This window comes from Sciurus vulgaris (assembly GCF_902686455.1).
Source record: "Sciurus vulgaris genome assembly, chromosome: 3".
NCBI classification, from domain to species: Eukaryota; Metazoa; Chordata; class Mammalia; order Rodentia; family Sciuridae; genus Sciurus; species Sciurus vulgaris.
In genome coordinates, this window is record NC_136463.1 from 38,500,957 (window position 1) to 38,521,029 (window position 20,073).

General features: G+C 46.7%; 1 protein-coding gene across 5 annotated transcripts in view; it reads right to left on the reverse strand.

Moving 5' to 3' along the window:
• The window catches only part of HNF1B (HNF1 homeobox B), a 52,118-nt gene that overhangs the window by 25,733 nt on the left and 6,312 nt on the right, over positions 1-20,073 (reverse strand). For 3 of the 5 annotated variants that reach the window (XM_079135410.1, XM_079135409.1, XM_079135413.1), the window contains exons 3-4: positions 16,091-16,355; positions 14,463-14,698 (exon numbers count right to left, since the gene is read on the reverse strand). In XM_079135410.1, the coding sequence (XP_078991536.1) occupies positions 14,463-14,698; positions 16,091-16,355 (501 nt within the window). The remainder of the gene's footprint in view (positions 1-14,462; positions 14,699-16,090; positions 16,356-20,073) is intronic. The other 2 variants (XM_079135412.1, XM_079135411.1) reach the window with 1 other exon arrangement.

The following is a 20,073-nucleotide window of genomic DNA, read 5'->3' on the forward strand; positions in this document are numbered from 1 at the left end:
TACAGAGCACCTGAAGGAGAAATGACCATGGCAGAAGGTGGCCTACACCCTCCACTCACTTCCTCCTTCAAGCCTCTAATTGACCATGTCCCCAGTGAACCACAGCAAGTGTGCCCAGCAGGAAAAGGCATCCTGGGTGGAGGAGAGACACCTTCCTGAGGCCCTGCTGAGGTCATCCACTTTCCCCTAATCCTGGGCCTCAGCTCCATGGGGGTTGGGTGATTGTTAAATTCCCAACAGTATATGGGACAGACCCAGATCATCTAGTTTCCATCCAATAAATCTAAATCTGGTAGAAATCTAAAACTGGTAGAATTGGGCCTTCATGACTTGTGTTATGTGCATCATCTCTTGCCATGTCCCATACAGCCAAGAAAGAGTACCAGCTCCCCTTCAAATAGCCCTGCCTGCCCTGCCTACTCTGCCTCTGTGCCTTTGCTTACACTGTGCCCTCTGCCTGGAAAGCCCTTCCCTTCTCCACATCTCATCCCTGGAGAGGACTAAATGTTGACTCCTCTGGGAAGCCTTTCTTGATTGGGCCTGGTGAGTGTCTGCTCCATCCTTTGTATTTATGTGTGCTGGTGATTGTCCCAGAAGGACTCTGTCATCCCACACCCTGATATGTTGACTCCCCCCTCCTTAAAGGAGGGGATGGCTTTTACTCCTTGCCACATCCTCAGCCTCACAGAACACCGGCACTGTGACTGAATGAAGAAATGAGACCTCAGCTGCTTTGAGTACTCTGGCCCCAGAATAAGGAGGGTTGATCAGTTCTATTGCAGCAATTGTATTCAGAATGTGAACCTGTTTCAATTCATTGCTGTTTCACAGAATAATTTGAGTCACATGAATTTCACATTCAAGAAACACCAAGTGACTTCAGAAATTTGCATCCAGTTGAATTTGGCCATATAGGACTATACTAAATCCACCTTTGTGTGCACTCACTCACAGGTGCAAATACACACACACACACACACACACACACACTCATAACCACACCCTGAACATCTGCAGGACACCTCAGTCACTTTGCCACAAGCTACACTCATGACTTAAGGAGTAACGACATGCTTCCGATTTCAGACATCCCTCTGTCTACCACTTCATAATAACTCATGACCAGCAATCCTCTGGCACCCATTTCCTTAAGCAAATGTCAGGAGTTTTCCAAGCTCAAGTGCATATTTATGGTTGCACGGCATTTATGTACTTCTTAACTATCTAACAGGTGTAAAACTCTGCTAATGTTTTTATTGGATTCTTATCTTTTTAAAATGTGTTACTGATAAAGTTTTTGAGAGTTGTGCCTTTAACCTTTGATTTTCCCACCTACCCTGAGATTTTCTTTGCAGAATTTAGCAAAGTGGGGTGATTTTTAGGATACGTATCTGGTGTTATACAGAACCGACTATGCACATGTGTTCAAAGACAGACATAGCTGCCTTACAGGAGGACCCCAGGGAGCAGCTGCTCAGGGTGTCATTAACCACAGAAACCTGCACTTCAGGGGCTTATAATGATAGCTCATGGAGCCCTACATATCTGGTTCTCTAAGGGCTTGGAAAAGTAGTTGCAATCTCAATTCCACAAATCCAGAGATCAACAAGATACCTCTTGACACTTTAAATCTCCTCTCTCTCTCTCTCTCTCTCTCTCTCTCTCTATCTATCTCTATCTCTTTCTGTCTCTCTTGTAAAGCTCCGATGATTCTGAGTCAGCCAATCTGTAAAATGGGCATATAGATCTCCTTTCCTCAGATGTTAGAATGATAATAATGTCAGAGAAGTTCTGGGTTCTGCTGAGAGACAAAATGTTAAGTGAATCAAAGAGCAACATCAGCCAGGATCTCACATCCAGAATTGTTCTTTTATAAGAAGAAAGGAGCGAGTGGGGACTCTTGGGGTAATGTGGGGGCTCAGACTGTCCTCCAGTGACCCTTGGCACTGAAGCCTTGGGGTTCCCTTCACCAGGGTCTGCCAGCTGCACCCAGAATCTGGTGGGATGCCTTTCCCCCTTGACCTTTCAAAGCGAACCTCCCATCCCTGATAATGCAGGAATGTTCTTCTGGCTGGTGGACCTCTGCCAGCGCCAGTGAGCGTCCCCGCCACCAACAGAGTAAACATTACTCAACCAGCCCAGCCTGAGTTCTGTCACACACATTCTTCCCCATGTGTTCCTAACCTCATGCAGAGTGTGACCCAGCCCCATTGGGTCTGGAAACTGGGAATTTAAGCTCAGGCAGGAGGGGGCATGTGAAGAAGAAACTCTCCTAAAAGGAAACATCCATGTCCATAAATTATGGCCAGACAGCTGTCTTTCCTACGAAGCCACAGCTCTGTGTAGGGAAGAGAACAGGGTGGGTTAGGCCAACCTTGATGGCTTGTTACTGTGTCCTGATAACTCTAACCTCCCCCCACTTCAAGAACGAGTTGCTTCTCTTGAGGACAGAGGCAGAGAGACAAATGATTCAGTCTGGTGAACTTGTGAGACACTCATTTGATGGTAGAAGAATGTGAGCAATTCCCTGGCTTGCAACCCAAGAACTCTAGAAATGAAAGCTTTCAAATGAGTTAGCATTGCTGCCTCGGTTTCTTCCTTTGTAACAGCAATTTTGCTGGTTCTTAATAATATTTCCTTCTAAGGATAAAGATTAATGTTTGCAGAGAGTTTAGGAGATTAAAAATCTGAAAGCCTAGCAGGGAAAAAGCTGATGTGAGATGAAAGCAATTTAAACATTGGGCTAGTTTCCATTCCAGATCCTAAGGTGGCTTAGGTGGAAGCCCAATTCATAAGAGAAGAAACACAGACAGACCTGCGGGGACAGTAAACATTCTTGACTCAAGGGGTAAAAAGTCGAGTGATACTTCAGGGAAGCCCACAAACTGGTTTTCTTATAAAAATCAAAGCAAATGTAACCAAGGGGAAAAAAAGTCTTCCATCAAAAGCATCTTGGTTGAGAACAAGAGGTAGAGGTGCCCTGTGCACCTGAAAACATCACACACGGAGGAGGCAGAAGAGCAGCAGAAACCTAGCATGTCCTCCCATTGGGTCTCCCTTAGGCGCCCCACCTCGTCCTCGCTGGATCTGGCAGGCAAACATCAGGCAGTTAGCAATGATCACTTCAGCCTGGAGATGGCTGCTGCCGGCAAAAGAATTTGCCGGGCCCTTCAGAGTTGAGTTTGAGCCGTCCTCACCCTTGTGAGTATTTTCCACCGTCTGCTTCTCAATGTGTCACAGATGTCCATTTGGCAGAGTGGAAAGCTGAGGCTCAGAGAGGATGAGGTCATTTCCACTGCCTCTTTTCAGGGGACACTCAGCAAGTCTGTTATTTTGAAGTTGACACTTTCCCCTCTTCCCCAAAAGCCCCCAAATCAGCTTTAGATAAGTTGAGCCATCCATCATGACCCATTAATAGTCTGAAATGATTTTATGGATTTGTTCCTTGGCTGCACCCCTCGAGGGAATGTAAGCCCCATGAGGGCAGGACCTTGTCTGTCTTATCCATTGTCTCTTTGGCACCTTGCTCAGCCTGCGCCAGGCACTCAAATATTTGTTGAATGGACAAATTAGGAATGAATGACCTATGCTTCAAAGCTGTTGGAAGGCTCCCCAACCCCTCAACTTTGTTTGGTTGAAGCTACAGAGGTATATACATCGGTCCTCTAAATCTCCTGGTTTTTCTGTGGTAAGGAGAGGCAAATATTTTTGTTTTTTTAAGGAGGGAGAATGGGGAGAAAGAAGGGAGAGAGTAAAATACAGTCGAAATTGGAGAAATAGTACTGATAGTTTTGAGTGATTTCATGAAGGCACCAGACAGGTCCATCAAGGGTGAGTGTGATGTGCTATGTGCTGCGTTAGAACCCATTTTGAGATCCATATGGTTGATTCTTGAGGTAAGGAGTAGATTCGACTAATGGGGAATTTACTATGGCAACACGAGTAACTTAAATGCCTTTTTCTTTGAAGAAACTAGGGCAAAACCAAGAAGGGTTAATCATGGATGTCATTAGGTGTAAAGACTGTAGGGACAGACAGTGACCTGCTACAGTCTGGCTCCTGGGGACTGGTCTTTTCTGAGGCTGCCTTTGCAGGCAGGGATAATATGGCTGCAACAAAGGCCCCTGGGCTTGGCTGAATGGCGATGCCCCTAGTGGGACTGGGCAATGGGAGAAAGGCTATAAAGCCATCAGCAGACTGAGCCACTGGGTGTCCATACAAAGTAAGGTCCTATAAACAGACATCTGTATTGTGACTGAAGGGCTAATAAAATTGCCTTAGAAAAGAGAGGTCTTCCACTGCAACCTATTCAGAAGCAATACCCTACTGGGAGGTGATACCCAGAGAGAAGGTCCTTTGAGGCAAGTGTCAGAGTTGCCTCATTATGTAGGTTTGCCTGGCCAGACCCCAACCTCTTCATCACCATCACCATCAGCATCCTCATCAGCATTATCATCATCATCACCATGACAGATAGCCACTGATCACCCAGCAGGCTCATGGGTCCTGGCTCCAAGGAGCACCAGGTGTTGGGTGCAGAGACCTTGGAAGGTAGATAATGACTAGCTTCCCTTCAGCTTGGAGAACAGGAGCACCAGTTGAGTGCTCAAGGAGCATCATCAGAGAACTGATGTCTGCCCAAAGCCAGGCAGTTTTGCTTCTGTCTCTCTAGATGGCTTGGATTTGCAGTGCGTCTAGACCTCAGTTCACTCAGTGGAAACTCAGAAAGAGTAATCTCATGCTCTTCTTGCCCTAGGGATACTGGTAAGAGATTATAGAAGGAACTTAACTAGGAGAACATTAAACTAACTAGTAGAATGAAGCAAAATGGATTGACTGAACTAGCAAACTAGACTAGAGGACACTAAGTTACTGGAACATTAGGGAGAAAGTCATAATTACATTCTTCGGAAATTTTCTGGTAGCATTGACAGTGACATTATTTTGTGAACTGTATACTTTAGGTAAGCAGTGTTAACAGAGGTGGAACTAGTTTACACTATTTCTAGAAAAGGGAAGAGCTGCTTTAAATAATACACAGAGATGTTACATCAAACAAAATCAGTTTTATGCTCAGTTTAAAACTGAACACCGAACTTTCAAAATAGGGCATTTATACATTAAACTTTTGGACAGAAAGCTCTTTATGACAGATATCTTCATTCCACAAATATGTAGAGCATCTGCCACCTGCCAGTCCTGGCTGAAGAAATCCAGCCCTGACTTTGTTGTTGATACAGCCCACAATTCTCCCACTCAGAAAGCACACGTTGTGAGCTAGGTATTTACAAACTCCAGGGGATTTTTTTCATGGTAAGAATAAGGCTTACTTGTTTTTGTTTTTCTTTGGCAGGTAGGGATGCAAACCCTAGAATTCACCTGGCAGTAGGATTCTAGACAGTGAAAAGAACAGGCTGTTCATTTCTACTTCCATCTGTAAAACACCTAGAGATAAAGGAAGCACTAACTTGGTGCCCAGTGTGTAGAGGGCTTCCACCCTTGCTGAACAAGGACTTGCTTGGGTTTTATTACCAACCCAATCCAATAGGTGCTGACCAGGAAGAGGCACCTTGTGTGGACAGGGCCAGAAAGCATGGACACGCAGGCTGCTACTCAGAGGCCCCGAAAGTGTTAACCTCCAGCGTTATACATGTCTCATTTATACCCAGTATAAATCTGTTTATTGTGACTGGCCCCACCCGATCTGCTAGTGCTATAAAGCTCTAATGATCCCTAATAAAGGTGGAAGGCTTCTAACAGCACACAGTTCCTGAAATGGGGATGAAGTAAGGGAGTGAGGGAGAGAAGGAAGGAGACAGATGACGAACTCAACTATAAAATATCACAATGGCAAACCTCCCTCTGCACTTCATGCAGCAGAGTTGTGGGCCCCAGGCCTGGAAGCTACATACAATATCCAAGTAATAACCTGTCAGAGATGAAAGGTCCTCATGAAACACCTTCATTTGCCAGAATCCTCAAGCAGTCAAATGATTTGCCCAAGGTCACCCCTGCTCATTAGTGGCTTTGGTCTCCTGAATCCTCATTCAGGGCTTTTAACTCCAGCTGCCTCTCCTCTCCTGGTTGAGCAAAGCACCATAAGGGTTATTGTCAACCTGTTCCAGAACTCTCCTGCTCTCTCTAGACCAGTAATGTCTATCCCGGCTGTGCATCCAACTCTCAAGACATTTGTTGCAACTTCCTATGCTGAAACAACCAATTCTGATCCTAAAGATGTAGATGAGTGGAACTTTTAATGGGTTGCCTGGCTGACCTTTATGTGGCCTGGGAAAGAAATTTGAAAATCACAGATCTTGACAATACTTGGTTTTCATGGTTTCTGATGTCTCAAATGACCAGCAAAGTATATGGGAAGGAAAATCCTTCCGGAGTGAAACTGCAAAACCACACCCTTACCAAGAACTCAGGGCTATCCACAGCCCCTCCCAGCTCTCAACACCCCGAAGGTTCCTGAGTCAGCCTAAGAGCTCAGCAAGGGGCAGCCAACCTTCCTTGTCAGGTACTGTGGTTGGCTCTATGTGTTTTTTTTTTTTTTTTAATCATATTTAAGCCTTAACAACAGCCCTAAGAAGGTAGGTATCATGATTCTGAGGTAGGTATCAAGAAACTGAGGCTCGAAAATGCTAAAGAACTTATTCAAGGTGACACTGCCAGATAGTGACAAAACCATAATTCAAGCTGAGCTTATTTTGAGTGCAACATCTGCCTTCCCAGACTAAGCACATGCTCAGTCTGATCCTGGAAAGGGCTACCTGTGAGCACATGCTCAGTCTGATCCTGGAAGGGGCTACCTGTGAACAGCTCACCCCAGGTCATGGAGACTTCCCTTGGGAAAGTCACTAAATGTTAAAGACCATCTCCACCATTTCCCTCCAACATGCACAGTATGACTCCCAAGAGACTTGGTTTTAGGAGTCCAAAAGAATTAGAAAGATGGCAGCTTCCCTTGCTGGTTGACTGCTTAGTGGCTGAAATTACACAAGTGTGCTATTGCTGAGAGGCTGCCGAGTCAGTGCAGAGTGTAAGGGCAAAGCATGCTATGGGGTGAAGAAAGCGGCTTCCAGAACATTAGCCCTCAAGAGCTTCTGAGGTTCCCTGTGCTCATTGCAGGGCCACGTTCACCTCCCTTTCTTACAGCTCCTTTGCCTGAAGTTTGAGGGAACTTCCCTTCTAAGAACAAAGGGCATAAGCTCTTCAGATGTGGCCTCCACCAGGAAAGGAACCACACCCTCTCTAATTGGCAGGTTCCCAGGGCTAATTACTAACAACAATACACACAAGTGGGGGACTCACACCTACTTCCATTCAAGGAGGAAAACACCCTATTAGGTATAGGAAATTCATGGTCATCTTATGAACCTGACCTCCTGCTACATGTTCATGAGCCTTCACCCCTAACACCAATCCATGACACTTTCCAGCTTCCTCTCACTCTGTCTTGTATTTATACTAAATGCCTCTTGACACTGGATATGCCTTATGGTGTCACAGAGCAGTTCTCTCAGGAGGAGTGGGAAATGGCCAAGGTGCTACAAGAAGCCAACACAGTCTGGTGCAAACACCAAGATGTGTATCTACTTGAAAATACTCAAGTTCTCTAAATATCAGGATTGAAAACTAGGGATGTAGCTCTGTGTAAAGTGCTGGCTCGTCATATTCAAGGCTGTAGGTTCAATCCGCAGTATCACCAAAAAAAAAAAAAAAAAAAAAAAAAAAAAAAAAAAATCCCTTAAAGAGGGACAGGGAAAGGGGAAAAAAAAAAACCTCAAATAATGAAAGAAAAAATGAGCCTCTGCAAGAAATGATAACAGCTGTCATCTATGAGCATCTGCTACGACTGGGGTTCTTTACATATACATACATACATATATCATTCTATAAAGCCTTTCAGCATATGCCTGATTAGGTATTCCCATTTCACACATCAATAAACTGAGGTTCAGAGATTTTGGGGACTTGTCCAGGGTCACAAAGTATTAAGTGGTCAAAGTAAGGTTGGATTTCAGGTCTGCCTCCATGGCTCATGATTTTGTTGCCATGTCCACTGTATTTTTTAAGAGTGTTTCCCCTGAGTATCTTCAGTACATATTAAATGTCAGAGGTGGTGATCATTAGGCAAAGGTAGGTGGGAGACAAAGAGAGCTTAGTTGCTAATTGAGTACCTCCAAGATACCCACTACTCCAAGTGTGGACCCTGGACCACCCTCTTCAACAGCACCATGATGCAGAAACTCAGACACCCAATACCTAAGAAATCAAAATCTGCATTTTAATGCATGCCCAGATGATAAATAATGCATTGTAACACGAGAATTAGAGTTGGTTCTCAAACTGGGCTGCACTGGGCTCACCTGGAAAGCTTTGACAACTACTGATGCTTAGTCTTACTCCCCAGAGACTCTGATTTCATAGAGCTGGGCTGCAGCCCTAGAAGCTCCTGTGGTTCTAGGGAGTAGCAAAGTGTAAGAGTGGGTGTGTATGTGGGGGCGGGGGTGTCAGCAAACTATAGTCTGCTGGCCAAAGCAGTCTGTTTTTATATGATGCGTGAGCTAAGAATGGGTTTTCCATTTTCAAATGGTTGAAAAAAATCTGAAGTATCATGACAGATGAAAATGACATGAAATTCAAATTTCAGTCCCATAAAGTTGTATTGGAAGACAGCCATACTCATCTGTTTACACACGGTCTGTAGCTGCTTTTGTGGCACATGAACAGAGTTGAATGGCTGGGACAGAGACAGTATGGCCTGAGAAGCCGGCAATATTTACTTTCTGATTCTTTACAGAAAAAGTTTGCTGATTCCTAGTCTAGAGTACTTGTGAACAGCCAGGATAATTATCAGGATTGAAAGTTTCACTGGGCTTTATTTTTTTGGGGGGATATATTTTATATGTAACTCTATATTTACACACACGTATATGCATGTGTATATATATATGTCTACATATATGTACACACACACGTTCCCTCTCCTTCCTCATTTGTGTTTTTACTTCCCCTTGAAAAGTGAGTGGAGGCAGAAGGCCAGATCTTGTGCCTTCCCATTAAGCAGGTGGCTTCAAAGGCTTGCACAGATCTCTGCCTCTCTCTGCACCTCTAGTGCTTAATTCTCTCCAAGTTCCTGTCACTTCCCATCACACCTTTTACAAACAGGTTCTAAGAGCACTTCTCCCATAAGCTGCAGGCTAGAGTTCTGTGCTTTCAGGAAGTTTCCTTCCTCCTTAGAGCAGACTAGGGGTGGTGAGAAGTCCTTGAATCCTCTAAGGATCCTTCAGGGGGATTAGACATGGCCAGTGGGGTTGCCTTCAGCGATAGGAGTCCAATATCTGCTGACTTCTGTACAGAGGTCAGAGCCCCACCAGCCAGGCAGCCTTGCTTCTTTGTATGCAGACCTGAGATAGTCCCGTATCAGGGGAGGCTGAGAGCAGAATGCCTTGAAGGCTGGGCCTCTTAATCTCATTAATATCCTGATTGTCTTCCCCAATCTAGTGGGAGCCGAAGGGGTGGCACCTGCAAGATAAAATGACCTTCAAATTTAAGAGATAAAATGGCAATCAGATGAAGTCCCTCAGACGGAAAACACTGAAATCATGTCCACCACTGAACCCCAAGTCAATATAAAAGTGTTTCCTACAGCGGCATGTCCCATGGCAGGATGTGTGTCTCTATTCCAAACTGAAATAATCTGGTACTTAGGGACAATAGGTCTCATTTACTCTGGGGAACTTTGCTGCTGAATGAATATTTTTACAACTGCCCTCATAAACCCCCTCCCCTTGTCTGCTGTCCAGGGAGAGGGCGGAGCTCCCAGAGGTAAGCTGAGGTGCCTGCTCTGTCTCAGAGGCCCCATTAAGTTGTTAAGGCATTTAGTGCCCCAGACAGGCCTGAATGCAAGGGCAGTTCAAATCCCCACACATGTGGGAGTGAGTTGTGGAAGAGGGGGCTTTGATTTCTTCCCACAGAATCCACCGGGAGCAATGCTTCGAAAGGAAATAGTAAACTAGTCAGATTGGGGATCTCTACCCATTTCTTCGGCCATATTCTCCCTCAGCCTCTGCCATTCAAAGCAAAGAGAGAAAGATGGAGTGTAACAGCTCAACACCTGTCTTCACTACTTACAAACTCTATGAACTTGGGGAATTATACCCTAATCATCTCACCTCCCTTGAGTGCGGAGATGGGGATACCAGTACAGGTGGTCTCTGCTCTGCAAGGTTGTGGGAAGTTTAAATAAGATGATGCATGTAGGTGCTCAGCCAGGGCCTGGTACCCAGGAAACGCTCAACCAACACTAGCTGTTAGAATTCTTCACATGCAGTCACCATCTTGCCACTGAGTGCTTTTGAAGTTTCCTTGAGTCCTTGAGTCCACACATATTTCTGTGTCAGGGAGAAAAACAGCATCCTCAAGGTATCCTGGCCCAGAGTCAGGGTTGTTTAAGACCCAAGGTGAGATTCCTGCAGGTCACTTGGGAGGAGGTAAGAAGGAGGATGAGGGGAGACAGGTGCTGTTTTGCAAGTTCTGATTTCAGGTAAGGGAAGTCAAGTTGGCTGGGCTGAGAAAGGGACACATAGGTCAAAGGGAGGGAGAAGCAGTTGCAGAAACGCCATCTCCTCTTAGGGAAAGAGGCTGAGGTTCAGGACACCTCAAAGCTCCCCTGGAGAGGTGGTGACTTTTTCCTGTGCCTCATTCTTTTTCCAGGAGAATGGGTCCACGCCTCCCTCCTCCAAGTTGAGGACATGATGTATGGGCAAGTGAAGGCTGATGAAGATTTGTCCCACCCTGTCTCCTTGGGACAGTGACCAGGTGACTTATCTGGGGACTGGAGCAAAGTGTACAGTGAGCAAGGCCACCCCAGATCAGGTAACAGATATTGTGGCTTGGGCCAAGGCTAGCCCAGCTTCCATTTCACCCCAACTTCCTCCTCCTCCTCCTCCTCAAGCCAATCAATACAAGCACCAGTCTCCAACCAGTCCTTTTTCTTGCCGCCGCCCTGCCCTCTGACCTTTTGGGGGCCTTTCTCTTGATTCAGCTCCAGAATGGAGGTAGAGGCCATCACTCCGAGCCTGCTCAATGGCCTCAGAATGGGCTGTCACGGGGCCTATAACCAGGGACAGCTCCTGCTGGCCAGAGCTGGGATGAGGGGGGAGCAGATAAAGGCCTTCCAGGCTGAAGATAAATGGCTGCCTGCAACCTGCTACAGTAACTTCAGGCCCCCAAGAAGAGTAGACAAAGGGTGCCCCTGTGACACTCCCTGGAAAGATGAAGGCCCATCAGCGGCAGCCAGGCTGGTTCAAAGCCCCAACTTAATTGTCAATTAAGCATGCATAAGGGAGACAAAGCCATGACAACCCCGGGCTGCATGCTGGTGTGCGATTGTAAAGCCGAGGAGGGCCAACGCTGAAAACAGCTGATTCTGCTGACAATGTGTTTGTAGGGCACCTTGTAACCAATCAGCCGCTGACAGAGGCAAAGTGCTCCTCCTGCCACCCCTATTGTACCGGACATTCCAGGACCAGGGTCACACTGTGGTCATCGTGGGCAAGTGGGCCAAAAGGCAGTAAGCATGGCTGGGAGAGAAGGGCTCAGAGAGAGCAAGGATGCTCTGCCTCTCCAGGAACAGGCTTCTGGGGAAAGGTGTGTCTCCCGGCTCCGGAGCTGGTGTTTGCAGAGGAGAGAGGATGGGGAGTTGGGGGCACAGGGACTGGGGAACGCGTTCCCTCCAGTTCAGCCTTAGAGGTTGCTAATACTGACTACGGATGTTGGCCTCGCCTCAGCAACATAGAGTGCTTTTGGTATTCTGCATTCAGTTTTTACATTTTGGGGCTTGGCTAGAGATCACGCCTTAGCTGTGGGCACCATGGTAGAAAGGCACCATGAAGCTCTGCAGACCAAAGTCTTCCCTGAGTGCTGGGCTCCAGCCTGCTGTCCACCTACCCTGGATCCATTACCTAGGAGCCCTATTGCAGCTCATGTGCCATGAGATGGGGACAAGGGCCAGCATGGCAGCTGCCTCTGCTTCCAGTCCAGGGGCAGGATACATCTCATGACCTCTTAGAAATAATGCCCCAGTGTGTGAAAGTAAGAAGAAAATAGATTTGTGCTGCCTGTCATTCTTTCTGTTGCTTCTTGTTGAACCTTCTAGCAGTGATGATGATAATTGTGTTTTTTTTTTTTTTTTTGGTGGGGGGAAGGTGGAAAACATTTAATCCTCATGTGCACTGTGAGGTACTACTTCTCTATTTTACAGACAGGAAACTCAGAGAAGTTATGTGAATTTGCCACATTCATAATCTGGCTGATTAGAACTGAGATTCAAAATTATACCCAGAGAATCCAGTCCCTGGACTTGGGAATATGACTCCCTTGATGAGCCCTGAGTGAGAATTATGGCAGAGGAAAAGGAGCCACTGATTATAGGCACAAAGACCCAAAAATGTTGCTCCAGAAATAGCAGTAGGATTTTTCCCTCCCTAGAAAGACACAGGAAGCCACCACAGATCACATTGATTCTCACCTGATTCTGGGGGTGCCATGCGTAATATGTTCCGTACAAACAAGTTCCGAGAGGGAAGGGCTGTGAGTTCCTGGCATTGTTGTGGGGACATGGTAACGTGTGTTGAGGGGAAAGTACAGCATGGGGGTCAGCAGACCTGAGATCCAGTCCTTGTTTGCTACCATTGTTTGGTGGCTTGCCAAATTACTACTTCTTTCTGGGTCTCAGTTTTTCTCTTTGAATTCCCTTTGGTTTCTATCATTCCATGATTTATACAAAAGGTCCAGACTTCTGGGACACTCCAGAGAATCAGATTTCCATCCGAGGGGTATCCAGGCTGTTTCCTGCCCCCGCCACCCCTCACTCTCTTTCCAGTACCTGCTCCCTGTTTCTCTAGCCCTAGTTCTCTATATCTCTTGTCAGGATACAGAAAGCCTGAGCTAACGACCCTGTGGTGACCTCAGCACAACCCCAGCTTGTCAAAAAGCTGCTGGCCTTTGTTTGGCTTGCAGGCTCCCTGACTTTGGTGTGGAGATCACAGGTCCCAGCACAATGGCCATTGTCTTTCCAACAATGCTCCTCACTCCAACCACGCCTCCTGCAGCTCCAAGTCAGCCCTGTGGATCACCACAGTGGCAAGTACTCCCGTCCCTCTCCATGCAGGCCACACGCCATCTACCTGCCCTTTGAACCCTGCTTTGAACTGCCTTAAAGAGGCTAGGTTTCTTTGCGATGAGGCTGGCATTTTCCTGGAGGCATCCCTATCTCTCAAGAATAACCTAAACTTTCTTCTGTATACCTGAACCCTTCCTTTCTGTGGAAGCAGGACCCAGAGAAACTCCAGCCCAAGCTCAGGTGTCTGCTGGGAACGATCAGGTTCACAGAGCCCACTGAAGAGTCTGTGCTATGGCTGCAGCATGCTCAGAACGAATGTTTGTATACTGCACATACTGCCCAGATGGTGACCCTGAGCCTGTCCTCTTGACATGGGTCACCCCAACACTTGGGTCAGGGCCTAGGTCTTAGGCCTTTCCCATCAGAAGGGCAACTAGCAAGCAAGAGGAGGAAGAGGTTTCAGAACCACCTGAGTTACAAACAGTTGCTGGCTTCCCTTCACAAGCTTTCCCTTTCTAAGAGTCCGAGGCTGTGACACACTTTGTCTACATGGTACCAAACAGACCCAAATAAGCACATCGATTCTGGGAAGCCAGTTTTCCTGGAAGAATTCAGGTGCAGAAGTGCTGGACGCCAGCTGTGTCCAAGATAGCACTCAGAGTATAGGGGTTCTTTCCCACAGCGAGGATGTAAGGTTCCATTCTGACAAACCCAAACCCTGCAGCAGGGACATCCTAATCCAGGCCTGGTCCTGGCACACAGGAGGAACTCTGTCAGTTTTGGCCAACTCATCGTTGAACAGATTGAAGTGATAGACCCTGCCCTAACCATGGAAACCAAAAAGCCTACAACCAGAGGCTGCCACTAAGAGGTCCTTCCCTAAAGGCCACTGGGTGGCTTCTGCCGCAACTGGAGAGAGTTCTAGTGTAGGACCTGACTGGGGATGGCAGAGGGTATCCAGGATGCCATTCTCCATCACAGGAATTGGTGATGCTCATCTGCAAACCTTCTGTCTGCAGCTGGAACCTGGTACTGATGATGCAGCCTTTTGGGGGCAGACTCTGGTCAGCTAAGTCAGCAGCCACACAGGCAGAAGAATGGGAATGGTGAATCAGGCACAGGGCTCCTTGGAGGCCAGGCTATCCCTTACGCCCAAAGCTTGAGCAAGGATTTGGAAGATCCTTTTCACAAGAATATTCTGGCAATAGGAGACCAGCTTGAGGGCCATCCTCAAACATTCACTCCTCTGAAAAAATCTTGAACCAGATGAGACCAGTGGGGAGGACCAGGATGGTGAGGGCCGGTGCAGTGAGGCCCAAACCCTGCTTACCTGGCAGCTTGTTTGGAGGAGAGGTGCTGGGCTGGTGGTGGGGGGAGCTGTGCGTGAGCAAGGGGTTCAGGCTGTGCGTCTGGTTGGAGCTATAGGCATCCATGGCCAGCTTCTGCCGGAATGCCTCCTCCTTCCTGCGGTTTGCAAACCAGTTGTAGACACGGACCTCGGTGACTAGGTTGGAACCCAGGCCATGGGCTTTAGAGGGGGAGACACCTCGCTGCAAACATTCTGCCCTGGAACGGACAGAGGGGGGATGGTGAGAATGGCGGGGGGTAGGAGGGAGGAGGGTTCCTAGTGCTTGGCCCCAAGAATACAACTGTAGAGTCTTGGTTAGGAGTGTGTGGAGGTTGATGGTTGAATGAGGGGCTGTGGGAGACCCTGTCCTAAGAAAAGGCCAAACCATGTAGTTATCTGATGAGGATGACCAGGGGAGGCCTTAGCACAGGCACAGAGCAAGCTGTGCAGCCCTGGAAGGCAGGGGCTTGGGTCTCTGGTGCGGCTCCTAAGGAGAAGAAAGCTAGTTCAGGGGAAGGGGCCAGGTAAGGTTTCCTGATACCTCCTTATTTGGCCATTCTTCCAGAACTATGAGATGACTTCTGGGCTTTTAGAGTTTAGACACCCCAAAAGGGTGTCAGGAAAGCCAGATTCCTAATTCTTACCCAAGAACCTCCTGCAAAGGACAGACTGGGTGGGATATAAAGGAAGGCAGCTGGAGATGGCTGGTCTCTATTTTTATTAGTGATGATTAAACCCCAAACCCAGGCTTGAGTGATACTTTTAGATACCACTAGATGCTGGGGGAATTCTCACCAGCACACCTGAGGACCCTGTGGCATGCACAGGCCATTGATCTGCCTCTCTGCTTCCAGTCTGGGCTTCCTGGCCTCATCCCACCACTGCCTAAGCCAACCAACCCAGAGACAGAGGAAGGGCCCACAGGCCATGGGCAGAGTAAAAAGAGGTTTTTTAGAAAGTCAATAATGGAGCCAGGGAGAATAGGGCAGGAATGAAACAAAAAGATATCCCAAGGATTTCCAACAGTTCTTTCTTAAAAATACACAGTTATTAAGATACAAAAAGAACTCTATTGAGTCAGTGCGGGCAGAGCGGACTGAACACGTTCGACTAATTCTTACTCTCCTGCCAAGTCTCCTTTTGGACCAATGGGTATACAACAATTGGTGGAGGCCAGAGCCAGAATCTGTGGCTCAGGAATAGTTTTGCCCTGGCCTGTAAGGAGGTCAAAGAAACGATTTTTCACTTCACTGGAGTCATATTTTATACTAGAATTCTCCAGAGTATCTTCCCAGAATAATAATTCATGGGGGTATTAGTAAGTGTTCCATAGAAGAAAGATGTCATGGTTAAAGACCAACAACACTCCGTGGGTTTCTTGGCTGGAAGGCTTCTCAGAGCTATTAATATACTAGCATTGCTCTGACTCTCTAAGTTTCCAGATGATGTTTCTCAAACTTATTTCTCAATAATTGAAATGAGGGTTCTGTGGAACACGCTTTGGGAAATCTGCTTAGCCACACTTATGTGGACCATCAGAGTCTCAATATCCCAGGATCTTGGGTCCACAGGCTTGCCTGCCCATGCAGGTGGGCTTCTGGTGTGGTTACCTGTTGCACTCCTCCACTAAGGCCTCCCTCTCTTCCTTGCTGGGGTTCTTTTGCCGGTCGTAGGCCTGGTACAAGATTTGCTGGGACGCGGGCCCCCATTTGAACCGGTTACGTCGCATCTTCTTGTTGGTGGGCTCAGAGCAGGCGTCGTCGGACTGCCCAGGCCCCTGGCTCTGTTGACTGAACTCTGGAAAGAGAAACAGCAGCTGATCCTGACTGCTTTTGTCTGTCATATTTCCAGAGCTCTGGACTGTCTGGTTGAACTCTGAAAAGAGAAAGGAGTAGATTTGATAGGGCCTGTAACCTTCACCCAGCAGACAGACAGACAGACAGACGGACAGACAAAGACCCCATAATTCCTCTCCCCTATGCTTTGCAAGGTGCTGTGGATACATGTGGGGCTCCTGAGGGGAGACCTCGTGCCAAGTCGTTCACCGCCCACCTCAGTTGCTCCAGCAAAGGCACTCTGTTCCTTTCCTGAAGAAGCTCAAATGTAGCCAGCCATTGTTTTAAGATTAATTTTTTCCTTTGGTTCACTGGCCCTCAAACTTGAAGCAGCAGTCTGAATCCTGAACTCTTGTAGGCTGGTAACAAGGGATTGATTCCAGCCCAGTCTCAGGTCCAGGGGGAAACTGCTCAAAGATGCAATTTATACGGACACAACACATTCAGAGACTGCAGATAGCCCTCCCTGCCTTTCCTGTCTCATTCACATATCCTAGGCATCTGCATGCTATAAGTTCTTAGAAAAATACAAAGCCCAAAACCTTTTAAATGATGCTTGGAAATAAACATACCTGGCGCTTTGTATTAAAAAGAGAAGATGCACTTTAGACTTCAAGTGTAATTTCAAAAGCAATGGTGTGTGTGCATGTGGGTACCCAGGGGTCAATTTATGAGTGAGACAAATCAAGATGGAAAAATCTTAGATTTGTTAATAAATCTAAAAGATGGAAAGTGCAGAGACTGGAGCACAGAACCTTTCTAGGAACGAGGTTGAACAAGTTGGAGAAAGATACACATAGAAGGAATGGTGTTCCCTGTCTGTCCACTTCCAGGACTCAGGCATACATATTTTTGTTGAATGAACAAAAAAGATGGCAACTTGACCCAGATTATAAAATTTTATATTCACTTTATTACAGTTTAAATAAGATTTGATATCTACTCTATTAAAGAGGGTTATAGTGTCCTCTTCTTCACTTCTGCATGAAGCAGGGTTCATCAGGGGTAATTGATTCCTTTTTACAGATGACTAGATATAGAGGCACTCTGTTGAGCAAGGACACATAATAAATTCATTTTCTAGCTCCTGGTCCCCACATTCAGGACTTTGATGTTTTCCTTTCTCAGTTCCTAAATTCACTCCTTCAGATCTCAGAGTGTTGGCAGCCACAACCTCCAGACCCCTGAGGTAATGAATTAAGGGACTGTCATTTCTTTTTTCAGGACTGGAAATGGAACCTAGAGGCCCTGTGCCACTGAGCGACACCCCCAGTCATTTTGAAATTTTATTTTGAGAAAGATCTCGCTAAGTTGTGCTGACTAGCCTTGAACTTGTGATCCTCCCGTCTCAATCTCCTGAGAAGCTGGGATTACAGGCTGGAGCTACCACATCTGGTTGTATCATCGTTTTAAAGCGTTATCTTTCCTGTTCCTCTGGACAACTGGACTCCAAATCCTCAAGGTTCAAAGGTCACTACTTCATGGCTGAAACTCCTCTACAACACCCTTCCCAGTGTGGTCCTCTAGTCCACTTTCCACCATCAGTTGGGAACTTATTACCTAAAATCCATTTCCATCACCAGGAGACAGTGGGCACCTAACCAACCTGGACCCAGGATCTCAGCTGCAGGTGGGTGGACCTTGGCTTATTAAGCAGTGGCCAGCTCCTGAGTCGACCCCTTGGCAGATGGACTGAACGTATCACTGGCACCTTTGATTTGGTCCTCACCCACTTTGGATGATTCTCAGACCATAGGGCTGTTTTCTCTGGTGCCTGACAATGCCTGTAGAGACCTAAAATAGTCTCTGGTAAAGTTAGAAGGAAGAAGTCACTGGCTTCTTGTGATAATGTTGTGTGCCAGGTGGGTTGCTGAACTTCCTGGTCACTCAGCCTCCCCACTTGTGGAATGGGACTGGCTGAAAGCTGAAGGGGCACTAAACAGTCTTTAAGCACATTAACCCTTGGTCGGGACAATGATGGTGACCCCAATTCCTATGGTGGTCATACTTTTCAAAGTGCTTTTACCCTGCTTGTATTATCTGGTCTTCACAGTGCCATGTGCATTTACTTGAGGGATGATCAAAAGGGAGAGAGAAGTTGCCTGCACAAGGCGAGGGTGTCTGCTCAATGTTTTCTCTCCACGCCGTGGGCTGGCATGGCACCTGTCCAGTAACTCATGAGAAATAGCCAAAGCCCATGAGGATAATCCCAAGGATCCGGGTTCAATGTAAGATTTTTCATTTGAAGCAAACAGTGTCATAATGGTTGATGTGTAGCGAGCTATTTCCATGGTGAGGTTTTGTGCAACATCCTCTCAATGTATGACTTCCATCCAATATTTCCAAATGGAAATATAACTATTTCCATTTTACAGATGAAGAAACTGAGGTTCAGAGTAGTTAACCACCCACTTATGAATCATGTATGACTAAAAAGAAAACCTAAACAATATACTCCCAAACTCCTCAAATCTGACTTCTGCAGAGGTGATAAAACTGACTTCTGAAGCTTCAGGGGGAGATACAGTCTCCCGTAGTGTGGGGGCTGCCTCAGTCACCTGCCTTTGGGAAGCAGCATCCTGAATGGTGGTCAGGACTCAAGAGCATGCCTGGATCAGCCAGAAGAATTTATCTGCAGGTGCGCTCAGAAACATGCAGATCCTCTCACCTCAGTCAGTACCTCAGGGGCTTGTCTCTCAGTTCTGTTTGTTTGTTTTTTGCGATGCTGGGGATTGAACCTAGGGCCTTGTGCTTGACAGGCAAGCCCTCTACCAACTGAGCTATCTCTCCAGCCCTCCCTCTCAGTTCTTGAAGAACTAGACTCCCACATGTCCTCCAGCCACCTCCAATTCCCCACTTCCTTTTGGATTCATTGGGAGTGGGAGGGAAGTAGAAAATGTTCATTGCTCATAAAAATTAACTTGGAGAAGTTGGTTTAAGCACCCTCTTTATAGGCTTGGGGTGTAGTTTGGACAAGGAGACTCTATGTGTGCAGACAGGCCCATGAATATTACCATTTACTACTTTTAGTTTTTCATGAAAATCTGCAAACATGTACCATCTTTTTTTTTTTCATTCTCCCTCCCTCTTTCTCTTTCCACTCACCCCATTCACTTGTGTTCTTTTATTTATCTCCCTTCCTAATTTTTTCCCATGCTATATGTCTCGTCTTTATCCTTCAAGATTTGATTCAAATATCACCTCCTCTAGGAAGCCCTCCATGATGTCTCCAGTTGATTTAGTAATTCCCCTTCAGTCCCTGTGTACACATTTATAACAGCTCTTAGAAGCAGCTGTCATTATTTACCCAAACATTTCGACTCCCTCAGTGGATTGTAAGTCTCTGGAGAAAAGGACCTGTGTGTCCCACAGCCTGGCATGGTGTTTGGCACATAATAGTTGCATGTATGATATTAACAAAGGGAAGAAATGTTTCTTAAGTTTTATGTCTCCTGTGACTTAAAAACAATGACAATGACAACAAAAAGTCCCTTGCAAACCCTGCCATCAGCCTTTGTAAACTGTCCCTTCTTGAGCATCTTAAGAATCTGGAACTTCTGTCTTTTTAGAAGGTCCAGCCAGCCTTTCCTATCTCTCTTTCCTTTCTGAAGGAACTCCCAGTAAACACAGAGAGGCAGCAAACTGGAGATGGGGCAGAGTGGGCCCCCAACAGTTCTTTGGCCTTTGGAGACTGTGGTTCCAGAGAATTTTCTAGGTCTTTGCAGGAACTACAGAGTTGGTTCATGTCAGGAACACAA